Source organism: Lagopus muta, chromosome 16 (genome assembly GCF_023343835.1).
Source record: "Lagopus muta isolate bLagMut1 chromosome 16, bLagMut1 primary, whole genome shotgun sequence".
Taxonomy (NCBI): Eukaryota; Metazoa; Chordata; class Aves; order Galliformes; family Phasianidae; genus Lagopus; species Lagopus muta.
The window spans coordinates 4,097,656-4,110,970 of record NC_064448.1 but is presented as its reverse complement, the minus strand read 5'-3'; the positions used below and the strand labels follow the sequence as shown (position 1 = coordinate 4,110,970).

Here is a 13,315-nt window from a genome sequence, read left to right as displayed (position 1 = left end):
GGTTATAGCCCAGGGCTGCTCGCTCCGACCGCTGCTCCCCAAACACTGCATGCAGTGCCAGCCCCCACCCCATGGATATGGGGGGCTGGGAGGGCACAGCGTCCTGTGGTGAGGGGGGGGGACACCGTTGCTTCAAGTCACGAGGAAGCTGCAGACATTCGCGGTGGGGGCCAGGACCCCTCGGTACACCCGGGGGCTGCCCCTGATGACCAATCTTTGCTGTCTTTGCTTTTCCAATAAAATAAATAAATACCCCCCCCCCCCGAAAAAAAGAAAAAAAAAAAAAAGGCATTTTGCAGTAATTTCCCCCCCCAACCCCTCCTGGGAAAATAGGGTTTGGGTGGGGAGGGGTGGACAAGGATGCACCCAAACCAAGAGGGTGCCCGGTCCCACTCCACAGCAGCCAGACCCGGTTCCAGGGCCCCAACTTTACCGAAAGGAAATGAAAGTGAATATAGTGCAAAGCAAATGAATGAACGGAATGGACGGCGCTGCGGGCGGCTCAGCCTTGCTCGGGTGTGAGGTATATCCAATTCCATCCCATTTCCACGTCCAGGGGGTTCCCTCCGTCCTCCTCCACGTCCCATTGTGCAATGCTGCACCCAGAGCAAGGAGTCTGCCTGGGGAGGGGGCCGGGCTGCACCCCATCGCAGCCCCCACCCCGGTGCTCGGTGCCTCCTCGCTCTCTGCCACTGCAGCGACGTCCCCGGGTCCGTGCGAGGACAACCGAAAAGAAAGCAAAGTGCCACGCGGTGACACCGCGGGATGACATCCCCAGCACCGCAGAGCTGCTTGCAGGGACGGGGCCTGGCCACCCCTCGTATCACCGCGTCGAGCCCTCGGCATCCTTGGGGACAAAGGCTCAGGGCAGCACGCCCACCCCCTGCCCCTTCTGCCCCCACCTCAAGGGGCTTTACGAGGAGCAGAGCAGACGGAGCGCCACGTCCCCCAGCGCGGGGCTCTACAATCAGCCGTCGGCTCCGTGGGGTCGGCTGGGGGGCGGGACGGGGCTGCGGGGGGTCAGGGTTGCGCTCCGCCCCCGGGGTTGGGGCTGCTGACGGCGCGGCAGCCCATCCTGCGGATGGAGTGCAGGGCCACGGTGCAGCAGCCGCGCAGCAGCGAGCTGATGTTGTAGATGGGTTGGCCCTGGCGGCGCTGCGAGCGGCACAACCACGCCACCGTGGGCACAGCCGGCACCACCACGGCCAGCAGATCCACGATGAAGTGGCGGCTCCAATAGCTCTTGGATGGAGCGCCGTCGCAGCCCGGCTCCGCTGTCGCATCCTCCTCGGGAGCGCAGGCGATGGCCACCGAAGGGCCGGCGCTGGGGGGCTGCTGCACGGTGGGGTTGTGGGGCACCTCCCCGTCCTCGGGCTCCAGGTCCATAACGCCGGCGGGGTTCGGCATCTCGCAGCCCGGCGCCACGTCTTCCATCTCGGACACCCAAACCGAGGTGGGGCTGCCCAAGCTGCACGCTTGGGATTTCATCACCTTCTCCAGGAGGGTGTCCAGGTCGGGCTGGCAGTGCGCAAAGTCCGTCTGGATGGCGCGCTCCTGCATGCAGCTGGCCTGCACGCCCGCCTCTACGCCGCCCCGCAGCCCCAGCAGCTTCTCGTAGGTGGAGCTGGGCGGCAGCCGCCCGCAGGGCTCCCCCCCTTCTAACAAGTCCGGGCGGCCGGGAGCTTCGTCCCCCCCAGCAAAGCCGCTGTCGGCCCCTTCGTCCACCGAGATGGTCTGCGATCCGCCCACGGTGCGCTCGCCGCCCGCCTGGTCGCTCAGCTTGGTGTAGGTGGAGCTGCGGGTGAGGGATCTCGCCGGGGATCCCCCCGCCGACTCAGCAGCCCCCTCCTCCTTCAGCCCCGCGCCGTTCTGTGCCACCTCCATGCTGTGCAGCAGCGTCTCCAGCTTCTTGTTCTGGATGTTGATGTCGACGAAGTACTTCTGCAGCCCCTTGTCCTTCTCCAGCAGGTTGTTCTTCACCGTGTCGATCACCTGCTTCAGCTGCTTGATCTCCTTGCGGGCCTCCTTCAGCGCCAGCTGGGCCTCCACGCGGTGGCACTCCTCCTCAATCCAGTCCTCCTGCATCCGCGACAGCTGCGTCTTCAGGTCCTCGATCTCAGCGTCCCTGCAATGAGATGCAGGCGGGCACACGGCGTCACCACGGGTCAGGAGCAGGATGCCCCGCGGTTCCCACGGTGGTTCAGAGCAGTGATTTAGGGTAAAAACACTCAGGAAAAAAACACCATGTTTGGGATGTAGGGCTGTGTCCAGGTATCCAGGAACCCCAGCAGCGATGCCCAGCCAGCTCCCAAATGCAGATGTAGCACATAGGGTCATATTTTGGTGGGCATGGTGGGGATGGGTTGGTGGTTGGACCCAATGACCTTGGAGGTCATTTCCAATCTGAATGACTCTACGCAGGCATGGTGGGGATGGGCTGGCCGTTGGATCTGATGATCTTAGAGTTCTTTTTCAGGTTTGATGGCTCTATGATCACAGGGAAGAAGAGGAGGCTTAGGGAGAACTCATTGCTCCCTACAGCTCCTGAAAGGAGGTTGGAGCAAGGTGGGGTCAGCCTCTGCTCCCAGGTAACAGAGATTACCTGGGGGGTGGGGGGAGGCGGTGGCCGGGGTTGCAGGGGATGGTCAGGTTGGGTGGTAGGAGAAATTTCTCCTCCGAAAGAGTGGTGATGCAGTGGCAGAGGCTGCCCAGGGGATGGTGGGCTCACCGGATGGTGCTCCAGATCTGTGAAGATGTGGCACTGAGGGACGCGGCCAGTGGGCACGGTGGGGTTGGGCTTGGGGATCTTGGAGCTCTTTTCCAAGCTCAATGACTGTGATTCTAAGGGCTGTGCGAGGACACCGGCTGCCCATGGTGGCTGGCTGGCAGCTGGCAGGGCAGTGAGGACGTGCCTAAGCCCCCAGAGGAGCAGATGGAGCTCAGCCACCGCGTGATGCTGACATTCAGAAAAACCGTGGGAGAGAAAAACCAGCCCCGAAAGAAAGAGCACAGTCAGCCCCGGTGAGCACGCCAGGCTCTGCAGCCCCGCCAGCTGCTCCGTGCTGTGGCAGTGAATTCAGATTGGAGGAGAATTAGAAAGAGAGAGCCAGGTGCTTGCAAGGAGCCCCGCAACCCCACACCTACCTGTCCTGCAGCCGCTCCTGCGTGTCCTTCAGGCGGGCCTTCAGGTGCCGGATGCAAACCTCCTTCTGCTGCAGTGGGGTCAGGTACTGCTCTGGTGTGGGTGGTTTGATGCCATGGTTGTCACTGCACAGGTTGTATTTGGCCGAGCGCCTGCGGGGACACGGCTGTCACCCAGCTGCTGGCCCAGGGCTGTGCTCCCCACGGAGATGTCACACACACATTGCCCTCTTAGCAAATGTACCATGAGCATGGAGGCCCCAAATTGGGGTCAGTCCCACCAGAGGTGTGCTGTGGGATAGGCTACAGTGAAGCAGGTCTGAGCTGCCCACACATCCCAGACTGCAGCAGCAGTTCTGGACCCTCCCTGTGTTGCCACCAGCACAGCTGAGATTGATGGATGTCTTTGGGCATCAGCCCGGTGCAGCTCAGCAAGCATGGCGTGGAGAGAGAGGGGAGGAGAAAAGCTGCTGCTCTATGGCTGCATGCTCAGCTAGGGAGCAGGCACAGAGCTGTGCACAGCTCCAGATGCTCGTGTCTTGCAGCAGGCTGCACCGAGACCCTGCACATCACAGCAGGGTGGTCTGAACCCCCTGTGCATTGCAGCAGAGCAAAGTCCCCATGCACTGCCATGGCACAGCTCAAAGCTGCCAGGCATCATGCAGGCAGATCCATAGTTCTGAGCAGAGAGAAGCAATGTGTTGGGAGAAGCCAGGTAGGATGGTGGTCATCCTACCCCATCCCTGCTCTGTTTGCTGGCTGACCCCTTCATTTCCTCCCAGATGCAAAGCCACCTCCAGAGCTGGAATGCAGTTGGTGGGGTCAGTCCCAACCAAGGGATGAGCCTCACCGCCCAGAGCAACGTGTGAGCAGCCCCAAATACAGTTCTGCTGCACCCTCTGCCCCAAAGGCAGCGTTCCTGGGGAGCAGCGAGCAGAGGGAGGAACGCATGCAGCGCACAAGCCACAGCCAGGGCAGGACAGGAGGGATGAGCACGGAGCTGGCAGGAGGGTGACAATGGGGAGAAGACATAATGACAGCAGTAGAGGAGCTGTGGGGATGGCGGGGGCTCAGCAGCCCCTCCGGCAGCTCCGAGCACAGCAGCACGGCCTCCTCCTGCAGCCCCTGTGTTCCTGCCCCATGGCACGTGGGCACTGTGGGCACCGGGGCCGGCACTGCTCCCCCTGCCCGGGGAACCCCCAGATGGGGACAGTGCCCATGGGGCTGCGGGCGAGGGGTTACCTTGGGGTGGGGCTGCTGTCGCTGCCCTTGTAGGAGCCAGAATTGCTGCTGCTGCTCAGCGAGGAGGTGCCGTAGGTGTCCCTCCCGGGGGGCGAGGGGCGCCTGGAGGCAGGGAGAAGAGGCTGTGTCTCAGGCCGAGTGGCTGAGGGCGCTGACGACTTAAAGAAGGAGGCAAAACCACTCCGTCCATAAAGCCCGCGACTGCCAACCACCGCACCGAGAACACACAAGACAAAAGGACAGAACAAACAGCAGGGATCAAAATGGCACGGAGACGGGTGTGAAGGTGGGGGTAGGGGAGCCCAAACCCACCCGCTCCATCCCATGGGTACCCGCACGGCATCCCCGTGCCCAGGGACTGGGAGCCCCTAGGAGAGGGTCCTGGAAGTGGGCTGGGGTGGACAGCACCCACACATGGGCATATCTGCCCCTTCTGTGCTGGTGATGGCTGCGGTCAGGAAGTGAAAAAGTGCAGCCCAGGGTATGGAGACACTCAGAGGGGAATAAATGCTTCTTCCCTCACTTTTTCCCTATTGTTTGCTATTGCTACAGCTCAAGAGAGCCCTTCCAAGAGCCAATTCCCCTCCCAGCATTGCTGCCAATCCTAGGACTGTGGGGGAGGGGGGAGAAGGGGACATCCACCAACACCACCTTTGGTGGACGGGACCAAGAGTGGATCCTGGGGCAAAGGAACAGATCCTGGGAGCATGGAGTGGACCCCAGGACTGCAAGATTGGTGCCGAGTGCGGCAGACACATACAGAGACGGACGGGTGCTGTGCTGGGGGTGCTCCATGCGGGGTCGGGGAGCTGTGGGCAGCATCCAGCGACATGCAACGCCCCGAATCCTCAAAGCTGCATCCCTGGGCTGCTCCCTGCCCTGCTGTGGCCCTGGCTGGTCACCGCTGCTGCTCCCTGTGCGTATTCACCTTCGTGATCCGGTGGATGAGCGTCTGCTCCCCGGCAGAGACATGGCTGTGGTGCCGCGGGTCCTGGGCACAGGGGAACTGCAGAGGAAAAGCAACAGAGACAGGAGATCAAAAGGGGAAATCCAGCTGGGACAGAGCCCACCATCAGCTGTGTGAGGTGTCAATGCAATCCTTGGGTTGCCCTTATAGCACTGCGCCGTGATCCCACGGCCCAGCAGCATCACAGTGCTGTGCCCAGTGTTGAGTCTTTCCTCCCTTCATAAGGCAAAGCACAACCAACACCTGCACGTATATTCCTAAGGCAGAAACACCCATTCCTGCCCCCTCACTGCATCCTGCTCCACACTTCATTAATTAAACCCGAATTGCCCATTCATCAGTGACATCAGGTGAGGAAGCACAGATCCCTGTGTGATGCAGCAGCAGCAGCAGCTGCTGATCCCATGAGAAGCACAGATCCCATCTACCTGAAAATAAATAGGGCAGATCCTGAGATCTGCAGCTCCAGCAGGCAGCAGCTCTGGGCCCACGTGGGGATGGGAACTGCTGCAGAGGAGGATCATTACAGAGAGCATCAGTTCTGCACATCCACGGCACTGAGCAGTGCTGCTGCTGCCCTATGGCATTCACAGCGGGCTGGGAACAGCTGGGCACTGCATGCCTTCACCCCCCCCCCCCCCATCGTGGTACATTCCAACTGCATCTGTCCCAGATCTCAGCAGCTCCAGCCCAGAGCAGCTCCAGCAATGGGCCCTCTGATAATCGATGGGTTGGGACTGCTGAGTGCTGCCTGGGCTGCGGGCCAGGGCTGGGAGAGAAGTGGGGTGAGAGGGGAGGAGGGAACGCTGCCGGCCCATGCCTGATGGAGCCTTTTGTGTTGGAGATCTCAGATTGTCTCCCCCAGGGATAACTTCCATCCAATGCTCAGAGTGCTCTCCTTTCTCCTGGGTTCACACCTGCCTGTATTCCAGCATAGGGCACCAACGAGCCAGAATGAACCGGAGCAGCCCTATGCAGAAGGTTCCAGTCTCTGGGCTCGGGGGTCACAGGGATGGGGGGAAGCCCTTGGAAGGGACAGCAGTGCTCTGTGCTGCAGGATCAGAGCTCCCCGGATCAGCTGCCCGCGGCCGCGGGGCTTTGCAAATGCAGCAGCATGAATCAGCATCCAGCAGAGCCCGGCCCCCGGCAGCGCATGCCGCAGCACAGCCCGGCCCCGTGCATTGCCACCGTGCTGCCTTCGGGCCGAGCTTTGCGGGATTTGCAGCCACAGAGGTGAACTCCTCGCCCTCTCACCGCCCCGAGTGCTGCATGGCAATCCGTGCCTGCCCCGCAGCGCCCGCCTGCATCCTGCTCTTGCCATTGCCAGCTCCCGTTCCCACTCCTGCCTTTCCCGTTCCCCGTGGGCACACAGCAAAGCTCAGCTCAGGAGGGAGCCCTCGGGTGCACACAAACCCAGTGCACGTTCTCCCTGCTCAGGCTGCTGGGTGCCCTCCTGCACCGCACCGCCTTGGTTCCCATTGCTGGCAATGAAGCAGTGCTCTCTTTGTTCTCAGGAAATCCAGAGGCTGCTTCCATCTCCCCAAAAGCCACACCGTGCCCACGGGCTGCCAGGACGGACAGGTCTGGCAGACAGACAGACAGACAGACCTGCACATCCTTCCCACGCACGCTGCACACTTTGCCTCCGAGGGAGGAGGTAATTGCTTATTTGCACTCGCAATTAACGCCGTCATGTGAACCCGGATGAGCAGCTACAGAACCTCACCATGAAGGAAAGGGGAGGTGATCTGATCACATCTGAAACGCAACAGAGGGAAACGCAGCACAGCTCTCTGCTTTCTGCACGCTCAGTGCCTGCCGGCAGCTCTGCTGCAGAACCAAACCAACGGGAGGGAAATGGCAAAGGGATGGAGGTGTCACACTGCTGGTGGGACCCACAGCCTGGCCTGAGCTGAAATGCTGAGCTGCAGCCTGGGTGGGAGCTGCCCAGCATGGCAGGCAGCCCACAGCAGCAGCTCTGGCTGCTCATCCATTAGGCATTAGGAAAAACACACAGAGAGGAAATGGAAAGTGTCCAAAGATAAATGAGAGGGTCCCCGAGCACGCTGTGTGCTCTCCAGCCAGGAAGACAATGGCAGGCATGGGGAGAGCTGAGGAGGAATCAGCAGCAGGTCACTGTAACTGGAGAAAATACCCAATAAACGTGGCTTCTGGAAGGGGTAAAAGCAAAGCTGCAAGGATGGGCAGGAAGAAGAAATCCCATAAAAATATTGGGTGGGAGGCAACCCAAGCTGAGTATGGCACAGCAGGAAAACACCAAGAACCTTAAAAATGGACGTCAGGAGCCAGGGCAGCAGGAAGGGAATCAGATCTGGAGCACCCGAGCGGCTCCTGCAGGATCCATCCACTGCCATGACCCCAATTGGGTGCTGATTTCCTCTGCTTTGCTTTCACCTTTTTCTGCAAGATGAGGGATGGGAGGAAAGGCACCAGGAGCGATGCTGGGGGGGGTTGGGGAGCGCTAGTGTCCAGAGGAACCAGAGCTGTACCTGTGCCAAACCCAGCTTTGGGGAATGGTGGGATGGAGCTGCCCATCGCAAGCTCCAGTGCTGTCTCCTCACACCAACCAACAGCAAAATCCCCCACGGAGCTCCCAGCACGACCCTGCTCCTAGGACACAGCACCCCGCGACCCCCACCAACCCTCCATCCTCACCCAGTGCTTTCAGCCATCATTGCTCTGGTAGCTCTCTGTATCTGCTGCGCTCAGCAGTGGGCAGCGCTGCGCTCCGTGCTGACGGTGCACGGGCAGCACAGTGCCAGGCACAGCTCCCCCCGGAGACCAGGCAATGGAACGGAGTGAAGCGAGGAGGGCGGGCGGAGCACCCAGAGCTCAGCCCCGTGCTGCAGGGAAGGGCTTCTCCCCATCAAGGTGAGCGCTCAGCCTTGGTTCTGGAGTCAGTGCTTCGCAGGGAAACACATCAAGATGGAACAGCGCGGCTCCTCCAGGCTGTGCCAGGGATGGACACCATTCGGGCTGGACTGTCATTGCTCTTTAGGCAATGGACCCTGCTGACCAACACCTCTGAAGACCCTCAGCTCCTTCCCCAGGGGGTTTTGCTTCTGCACATTCCTGAGATACCCCACTTTCCCCATTCCCGCAGGACCGGCCATGCCCTGCCCCACCAGCTCATCCTGCCCTCTCATGGAGCACACAGAAGCAGACAGGCTCCTCACTAACCTGGCTGCTGCAGCAGCCTCCTGCCCCTGTGCTGCCTTCCCCATCTGCTGCTTCTTTTTTGGGGTTCCCATGGCTGCCCAGTCCCAAACCCCACGGGATGCTCTGGGATGCCCCCAGCCCACCTGCCATTCCCATTCCCACAGCTGCTCCTGGCTATGTGGGACAGCCACCAGGTGCACCTCCATGCGGTGCCTCTGCCACGTGTCACACACAGCCCCAAACAGCAGCAGATGTGACCCCACATGGGGCTGGACCACAGCTGGATGTGTTCCAGTGTTCAGCTGGATGTTCAGTGTTCCAGCAATGGGACACTCTGGGGCTGGCACACCTCACCAGACCCCATTCAAAGCCACCTAAATCCCACACCTCCTCATTTCCTTTGCCACGTTCTGCACAGGAATGCTGTGCCACGGTGGCCCTGAGGAGCCCCAGCACTGGCCCAGAGTGACCCCCAGGGCCACGTCAGCCCCCCACGGACATCCTCAACGAATACAGAGAACAAAAAGGGGAGGCAGATCACAGCTCCACTTCCATAAGGAACAAACCCTCCTTGGAGGAGCCCTCACTGCCTTTTTTTTGTGTGCCGACTTCGCTTTCCCTTCACGCTAAAAATAAAGGAAGTGCAAAACAACAGCAAACAGCCACAGACTCGATTTGGGATGGAACGCTGCGGCCCAGAAAACAGCAACAGTGCCAGCATCAGGGCAGGGATGGAAGGGACTGGGATGTAGCTGGATGGATGTGGGGCCAACGCAGAGGTGGATGGGTGCACAGCCTCGGTCTGCAGACAGACAGACAGACAGACACTGCTTGAGGTCACACCAGAGCAGAGCACTCGGGGCATGAGCAGAGACACAACGCGCAGAGCGTTTACTCAGCACCACCAGAGAAATCAATCCTGCTCTGAGCTGTTCTCTCACACAGGGTTTTTTCCTTTCATTCTCCCTTGTTTTGTAACAAAACACTGAGCTGACACCCGGAGTTTGCAGGAAAATAGAGACCATTGGATGCCACGCTCTGCAGCTCATCCCTCCCCCGAGGAGAGCATCGTGACAAACCCTGCGGCAGTCACAGCAAGAGCAGCACTGCGACCCAGACCTGATGGTCACAGCTGGGGGTGCCCAGTGCTCCCACCACCCCGTGCAGCCACACGGAAGGGAGAGGAAAGCTCTCCTTCAGGGCAGGAAGGCAGAGATGCAGACGATGGATTCATCCTCCAGCATAACAGCCACCCCTCCCTCCCAGCACACACGCAGCCGCAGCGTGGCAGTGGTAGGGCTGCCCTCACCCCCACCCACCCCAAATAGGGTCTCTGTGCTGCAGCACCGTCCCACATCTCCTGTCCCGACCTGCTGCAACGCTCCCCACTGTGGGCACACATCTGCAAGCATCGCCTTTCCTGACCCCAAGCAGAGACCCCAAAGCCCTGCAGATGTCATCTTTGCTTTCCTGCACAAGGTCACAACACAGCCCATGTGTTACCCAGAGCAAAGTGGGAGCACTGCTGTTTTACAGGCACACCCAATGCATGGCAGTGGGTTTGGATGTGACAAGCAGGCAGCACTGACCTTGCAGGGAGAAGAGGAAAGGAGCGCACAGCTCATCAATCTGCTCATGTGCTTTCTATCCCTTTGGAGATGGAGCTTTAAGCCATTAAGTAATCAAATCTCAATCGCACAGCAGCTCCAGCTCCTGCAGTGCCCCATAGTGCTGGGAGGCACAACTGGGCTCTGCATGGAGCAGGTGCGGGTCTGGGGCATGCAAGGAAGGTTTGGGGCATGCAAGGAGGGTTTGGAGCATGCAAGGAGGGTGTGTCCAGTGCATGTGGTGTGGGGTTGGAGCACAGAGGATGGGGCTGATGGGGTTTTGGTGCATGGAGGTTGGATTTGGTGCATGCAGTGGGGTTCTGGTGCATGCCATATGGGTATGACGCATGTCATATGGGTACAATGCATCGAGGTGGGTCTGCTACATGGGGTGGGGGTGCACTGCAAGGCCAGTGACCACAATTCATGCGATTCCCACTGCAGGGACCCAGTGCATGCAATAGGGCATCAGTGCCTGCGTTGCTGCTCTGTGGGCACAGTGCAGGCGTGTGCAATGCGGGGCTGCTGCATGCAGTGCAGGGCTGGAGCACGCATGACGTGTGTCCGGTGTGTGCCATGGGCTGTGCTGCAGGCCTGGTGCTCTGCCCTCCCCGAGCACCCCCTCTCGGCCCTTCCACCCCCCCGGTACACGCAGCTCCCCCCGTCCTCAAACCCCCCCAGATCGGACCCCCGGTGCCCCCTCTCTGCTCACCTGCGCGGGGCCCGCGGCTCTCGGGGGCGGCAGCGCCGGGCTCAGCGACCTGGAGGGGAAAGGAGAGAGCGGGCGGTAAGCGGGGGGGAGCACGGAGCAGGGCCGGGACCCCCACCACCACCCCGCGGCCTCCATCACCTGCGCCGGCCTCCATGGGTGCGGCGGCGGAGGGAGGGAGGGAGGGATGGAGCCGGCAGGGAGGGATGGAAGCAGGAGAGAGGGAGGGAGGGATGAGCGTCGCAGCTGCGTAATTTGCCTCTCGCTCCTCTGCGCTCTTAAAGCGACGGCAGCCCGGCTGCCCCCCCGCGGGGTTTCCCTGGTTTCTATGGTAACTCCCCCCAAAAAAGCAGGAAAAATAAAAAGTCGGGCTTCCAGACCCCTCCGCACCCGCCGTGCTCCCCCCCAGCCCCGCTAACGGCGCACGTCCGTATAGCAAAAAAGCTTCGATTCATGGCAGCTGGAGCGGAGGATCAGCAGAGCGGGGCTGCGGCAGCGGGGCGAGCCGGGCTGGGGTCCGGGCGGGTGTTGTCAGTGCAACGGGAAACGTGAATTCCGTCCCGCGGTTACTCACGGTGCTGCCCGCACACTTCCATTCGCAGCCGGCTGAACCTAACGATGGAAGGAGCTGCACCTGGGGTGGGAGGCTGAGCTCTGCCCTCCCCAGCAGGGCTCGCATCGATCTCTGCAGCCCGCCGGTGGGGGCAGCCCGGTGCTGCAGCTCCGTTCCGCTGAGCCCTGGGCAGCGCAGCGAGGTTGCAGTGCAGGAACCGACCTGACAGCTGCGTGCGTTGGATCCTACACGTCTGCATGTGCATATGGATTTAAGGGAGGAAACGGTTCGTGTGCTGGCGAGGTCAGAGCAGGACGTGTTCCTGGATCCAAATCACAGCCCAACCTCAGAGCACACCTGACCGAGAAGGAAAACCAAGCCCACGTTTCAGCCCATGCACATGTAAAAGCAGTGCCAGCATGCTGGGCTTCCTCTGCAGCTCCATGTGTGACTCCCCAGCCGGTTATTTTGGATTTCTGACAAACCTGTTTTGTAGATGTGCTCGTCTTTCTTCCTCTGCTATTTACAGCAAGGTTTGCACCTCATTTACTCTGCCATACAGACTGCTTTCAGTGTATGCATATCCTGCCAACCTGCCTCTGGTTTATTCCCGCTTGTCTTCTGCTCTCCTCCAGCCTCCTTTTGTGTCTCCAGTTCCTGGTGAACCCAACGTGAAGCCTCCCTCTCTGAAAGAGCAAATTGTCCTCGTGTCAGCTGCTGCCAGAGCTCCTCTCCCTGGTATGGCAGCGGCAGACGTGGTGCAGGCAGCAGCTCTGCTGCAACACACATTCATTTCAGGTGCCTTCGGGGGAAGGAACGGCTTCTCCTCATCTCCCAGGCCTGTCCTCTGTGCTGTTTACCTCCTGACCCCTCATAGTGTCGAGCACCACATTAGCAAGGCTGGGCACACAGGGGTGTAACCAACAGGAAGGCCTGGAGAGTCAGGATGACAGCATCATCCACCCTCATACATGTAAAGATCACAGCAAACACCAAGATGAGCCTGGACCGAAGTGAGGCGGCACCAGTTTTGATCCTTCAGAACAAATACACAGCAAACATCATGGTCAGACTTTTATTGATTCCATAGAAAGAGGTGTCAGCACAGCCAGAGCACTGGGGTGTCCTGGAGCACCAAATGCACACAGCCACGCTTTCAGCACGTGGGAATTACCAACAGAATGGCAGTAGAGGCCTTAAATAAACCAGATAAATGTACAAAGGATCACTAACATTTCTAACAGCCGTTTTTATGTTGGCCTATGCATAAGGGGAGCTGTTAGTCTTTGTATAAATGCCCCACGAAATGGAACTGCGCTGGGGTTCCTGGAAGGCAGATTTCCTCCTGACCTCAAGGACGGCAGAAGTTTCCATCTCAACACACAACAGCAGTGCTGCAGGCAGTTGCTTGTTAGAGCTTAACACGACAAGTATTGAACATTCTTTGAAATAAATAATTTTGAATGAATTCAGACAGCTTAAAGGACTTCCCTTCTCTGACCACGATACCTAATTAACACACAAGCTGAAAATAACCTAATTTCCAACACTGGACTCTAAGAAAGAAGAGCTTTCATCAAGCCCCTCATGCTGCAAATGTCTGAGGGGGAGCATGAATTTTAGCTGCCTATTATCAACAGGGTGAGTAACAGCTTTTTATAAACATACCTACATTGAAACTGAGCACAGCAGTGAACAGCTTGCTCAGCAACACCGCAGCCACACAGCGGCACCAATTGGTGGCCGTGCGGTTCTGAGAGGGAGCAGGGATGAAAGAACTCTGCTCAGTCCGCCGTGGTTTGATGAGAGTCCCATTTCTGTGCAGGGAAAAGAGAACAGAACGGCGTTTGGCTGAGCTTATCTGGCTGCTGGGGGATTTCAGTGAGCGCTGAACATTCGGCCGGCGGCGGCTGTGA

General features: G+C 59.5%; 1 protein-coding gene across 6 annotated transcripts; it reads right to left on the bottom strand.

Annotated features, from left to right (window-relative positions):
• Window positions 1–48: 48 nt before the first annotated feature.
• Window positions 49–13,271, bottom strand: SNPH (syntaphilin). 6 transcript variants are annotated; one of them, XM_048962800.1, is made up of 6 exons: window positions 11,421–13,271; window positions 10,850–10,898; window positions 5,312–5,389; window positions 4,384–4,584; window positions 3,145–3,294; window positions 49–2,125 (listed from the first exon to the last, which is right to left on the bottom strand). In XM_048962800.1, the coding sequence occupies exons 3-6, from the start codon at window positions 5,353–5,355 to the stop codon at window positions 1,021–1,023; spliced, it is 1,500 nt and encodes a 499-aa protein (XP_048818757.1). In that variant the 5' UTR covers window positions 5,356–5,389; window positions 10,850–10,898; window positions 11,421–13,271; the 3' UTR covers window positions 49–1,020. The 6 variants fall into 6 exon arrangements, with proteins under 6 accessions (XP_048818757.1, XP_048818755.1, XP_048818758.1 ...); XM_048962798.1 differs by lacking the exon at window positions 11,421–13,271 and adding an exon at window positions 10,988–11,399 and having other exon boundaries at window positions 5,144–5,389; XM_048962801.1 differs by lacking the exon at window positions 11,421–13,271 and adding an exon at window positions 10,988–11,399 and having other exon boundaries at window positions 4,384–4,485; window positions 5,144–5,389.
• Between the last annotated feature and the right edge of the window lie 44 nt (window positions 13,272–13,315).

Coding starts and splice junctions, on each gene's coding strand:
- SNPH (XM_048962798.1), bottom strand. CDS start 5,205: ATGCTGCCCACAGCTCCCCGACCCCGCATGGAGCACCCCCAGCACAGC. Junction 4,585..5,143: donor CACAGCACCCGTCCGTCTCT/GTATGTGTCTGC, acceptor GGTGGTTGGCAG/TCGCGGGCTTTATGGACGGA. Junction 2,126..3,144: donor CAGGAGCGGCTGCAGGACAG/GTAGGTGTGGGG, acceptor ATCTCATTGCAG/GGACGCTGAGATCGAGGACC.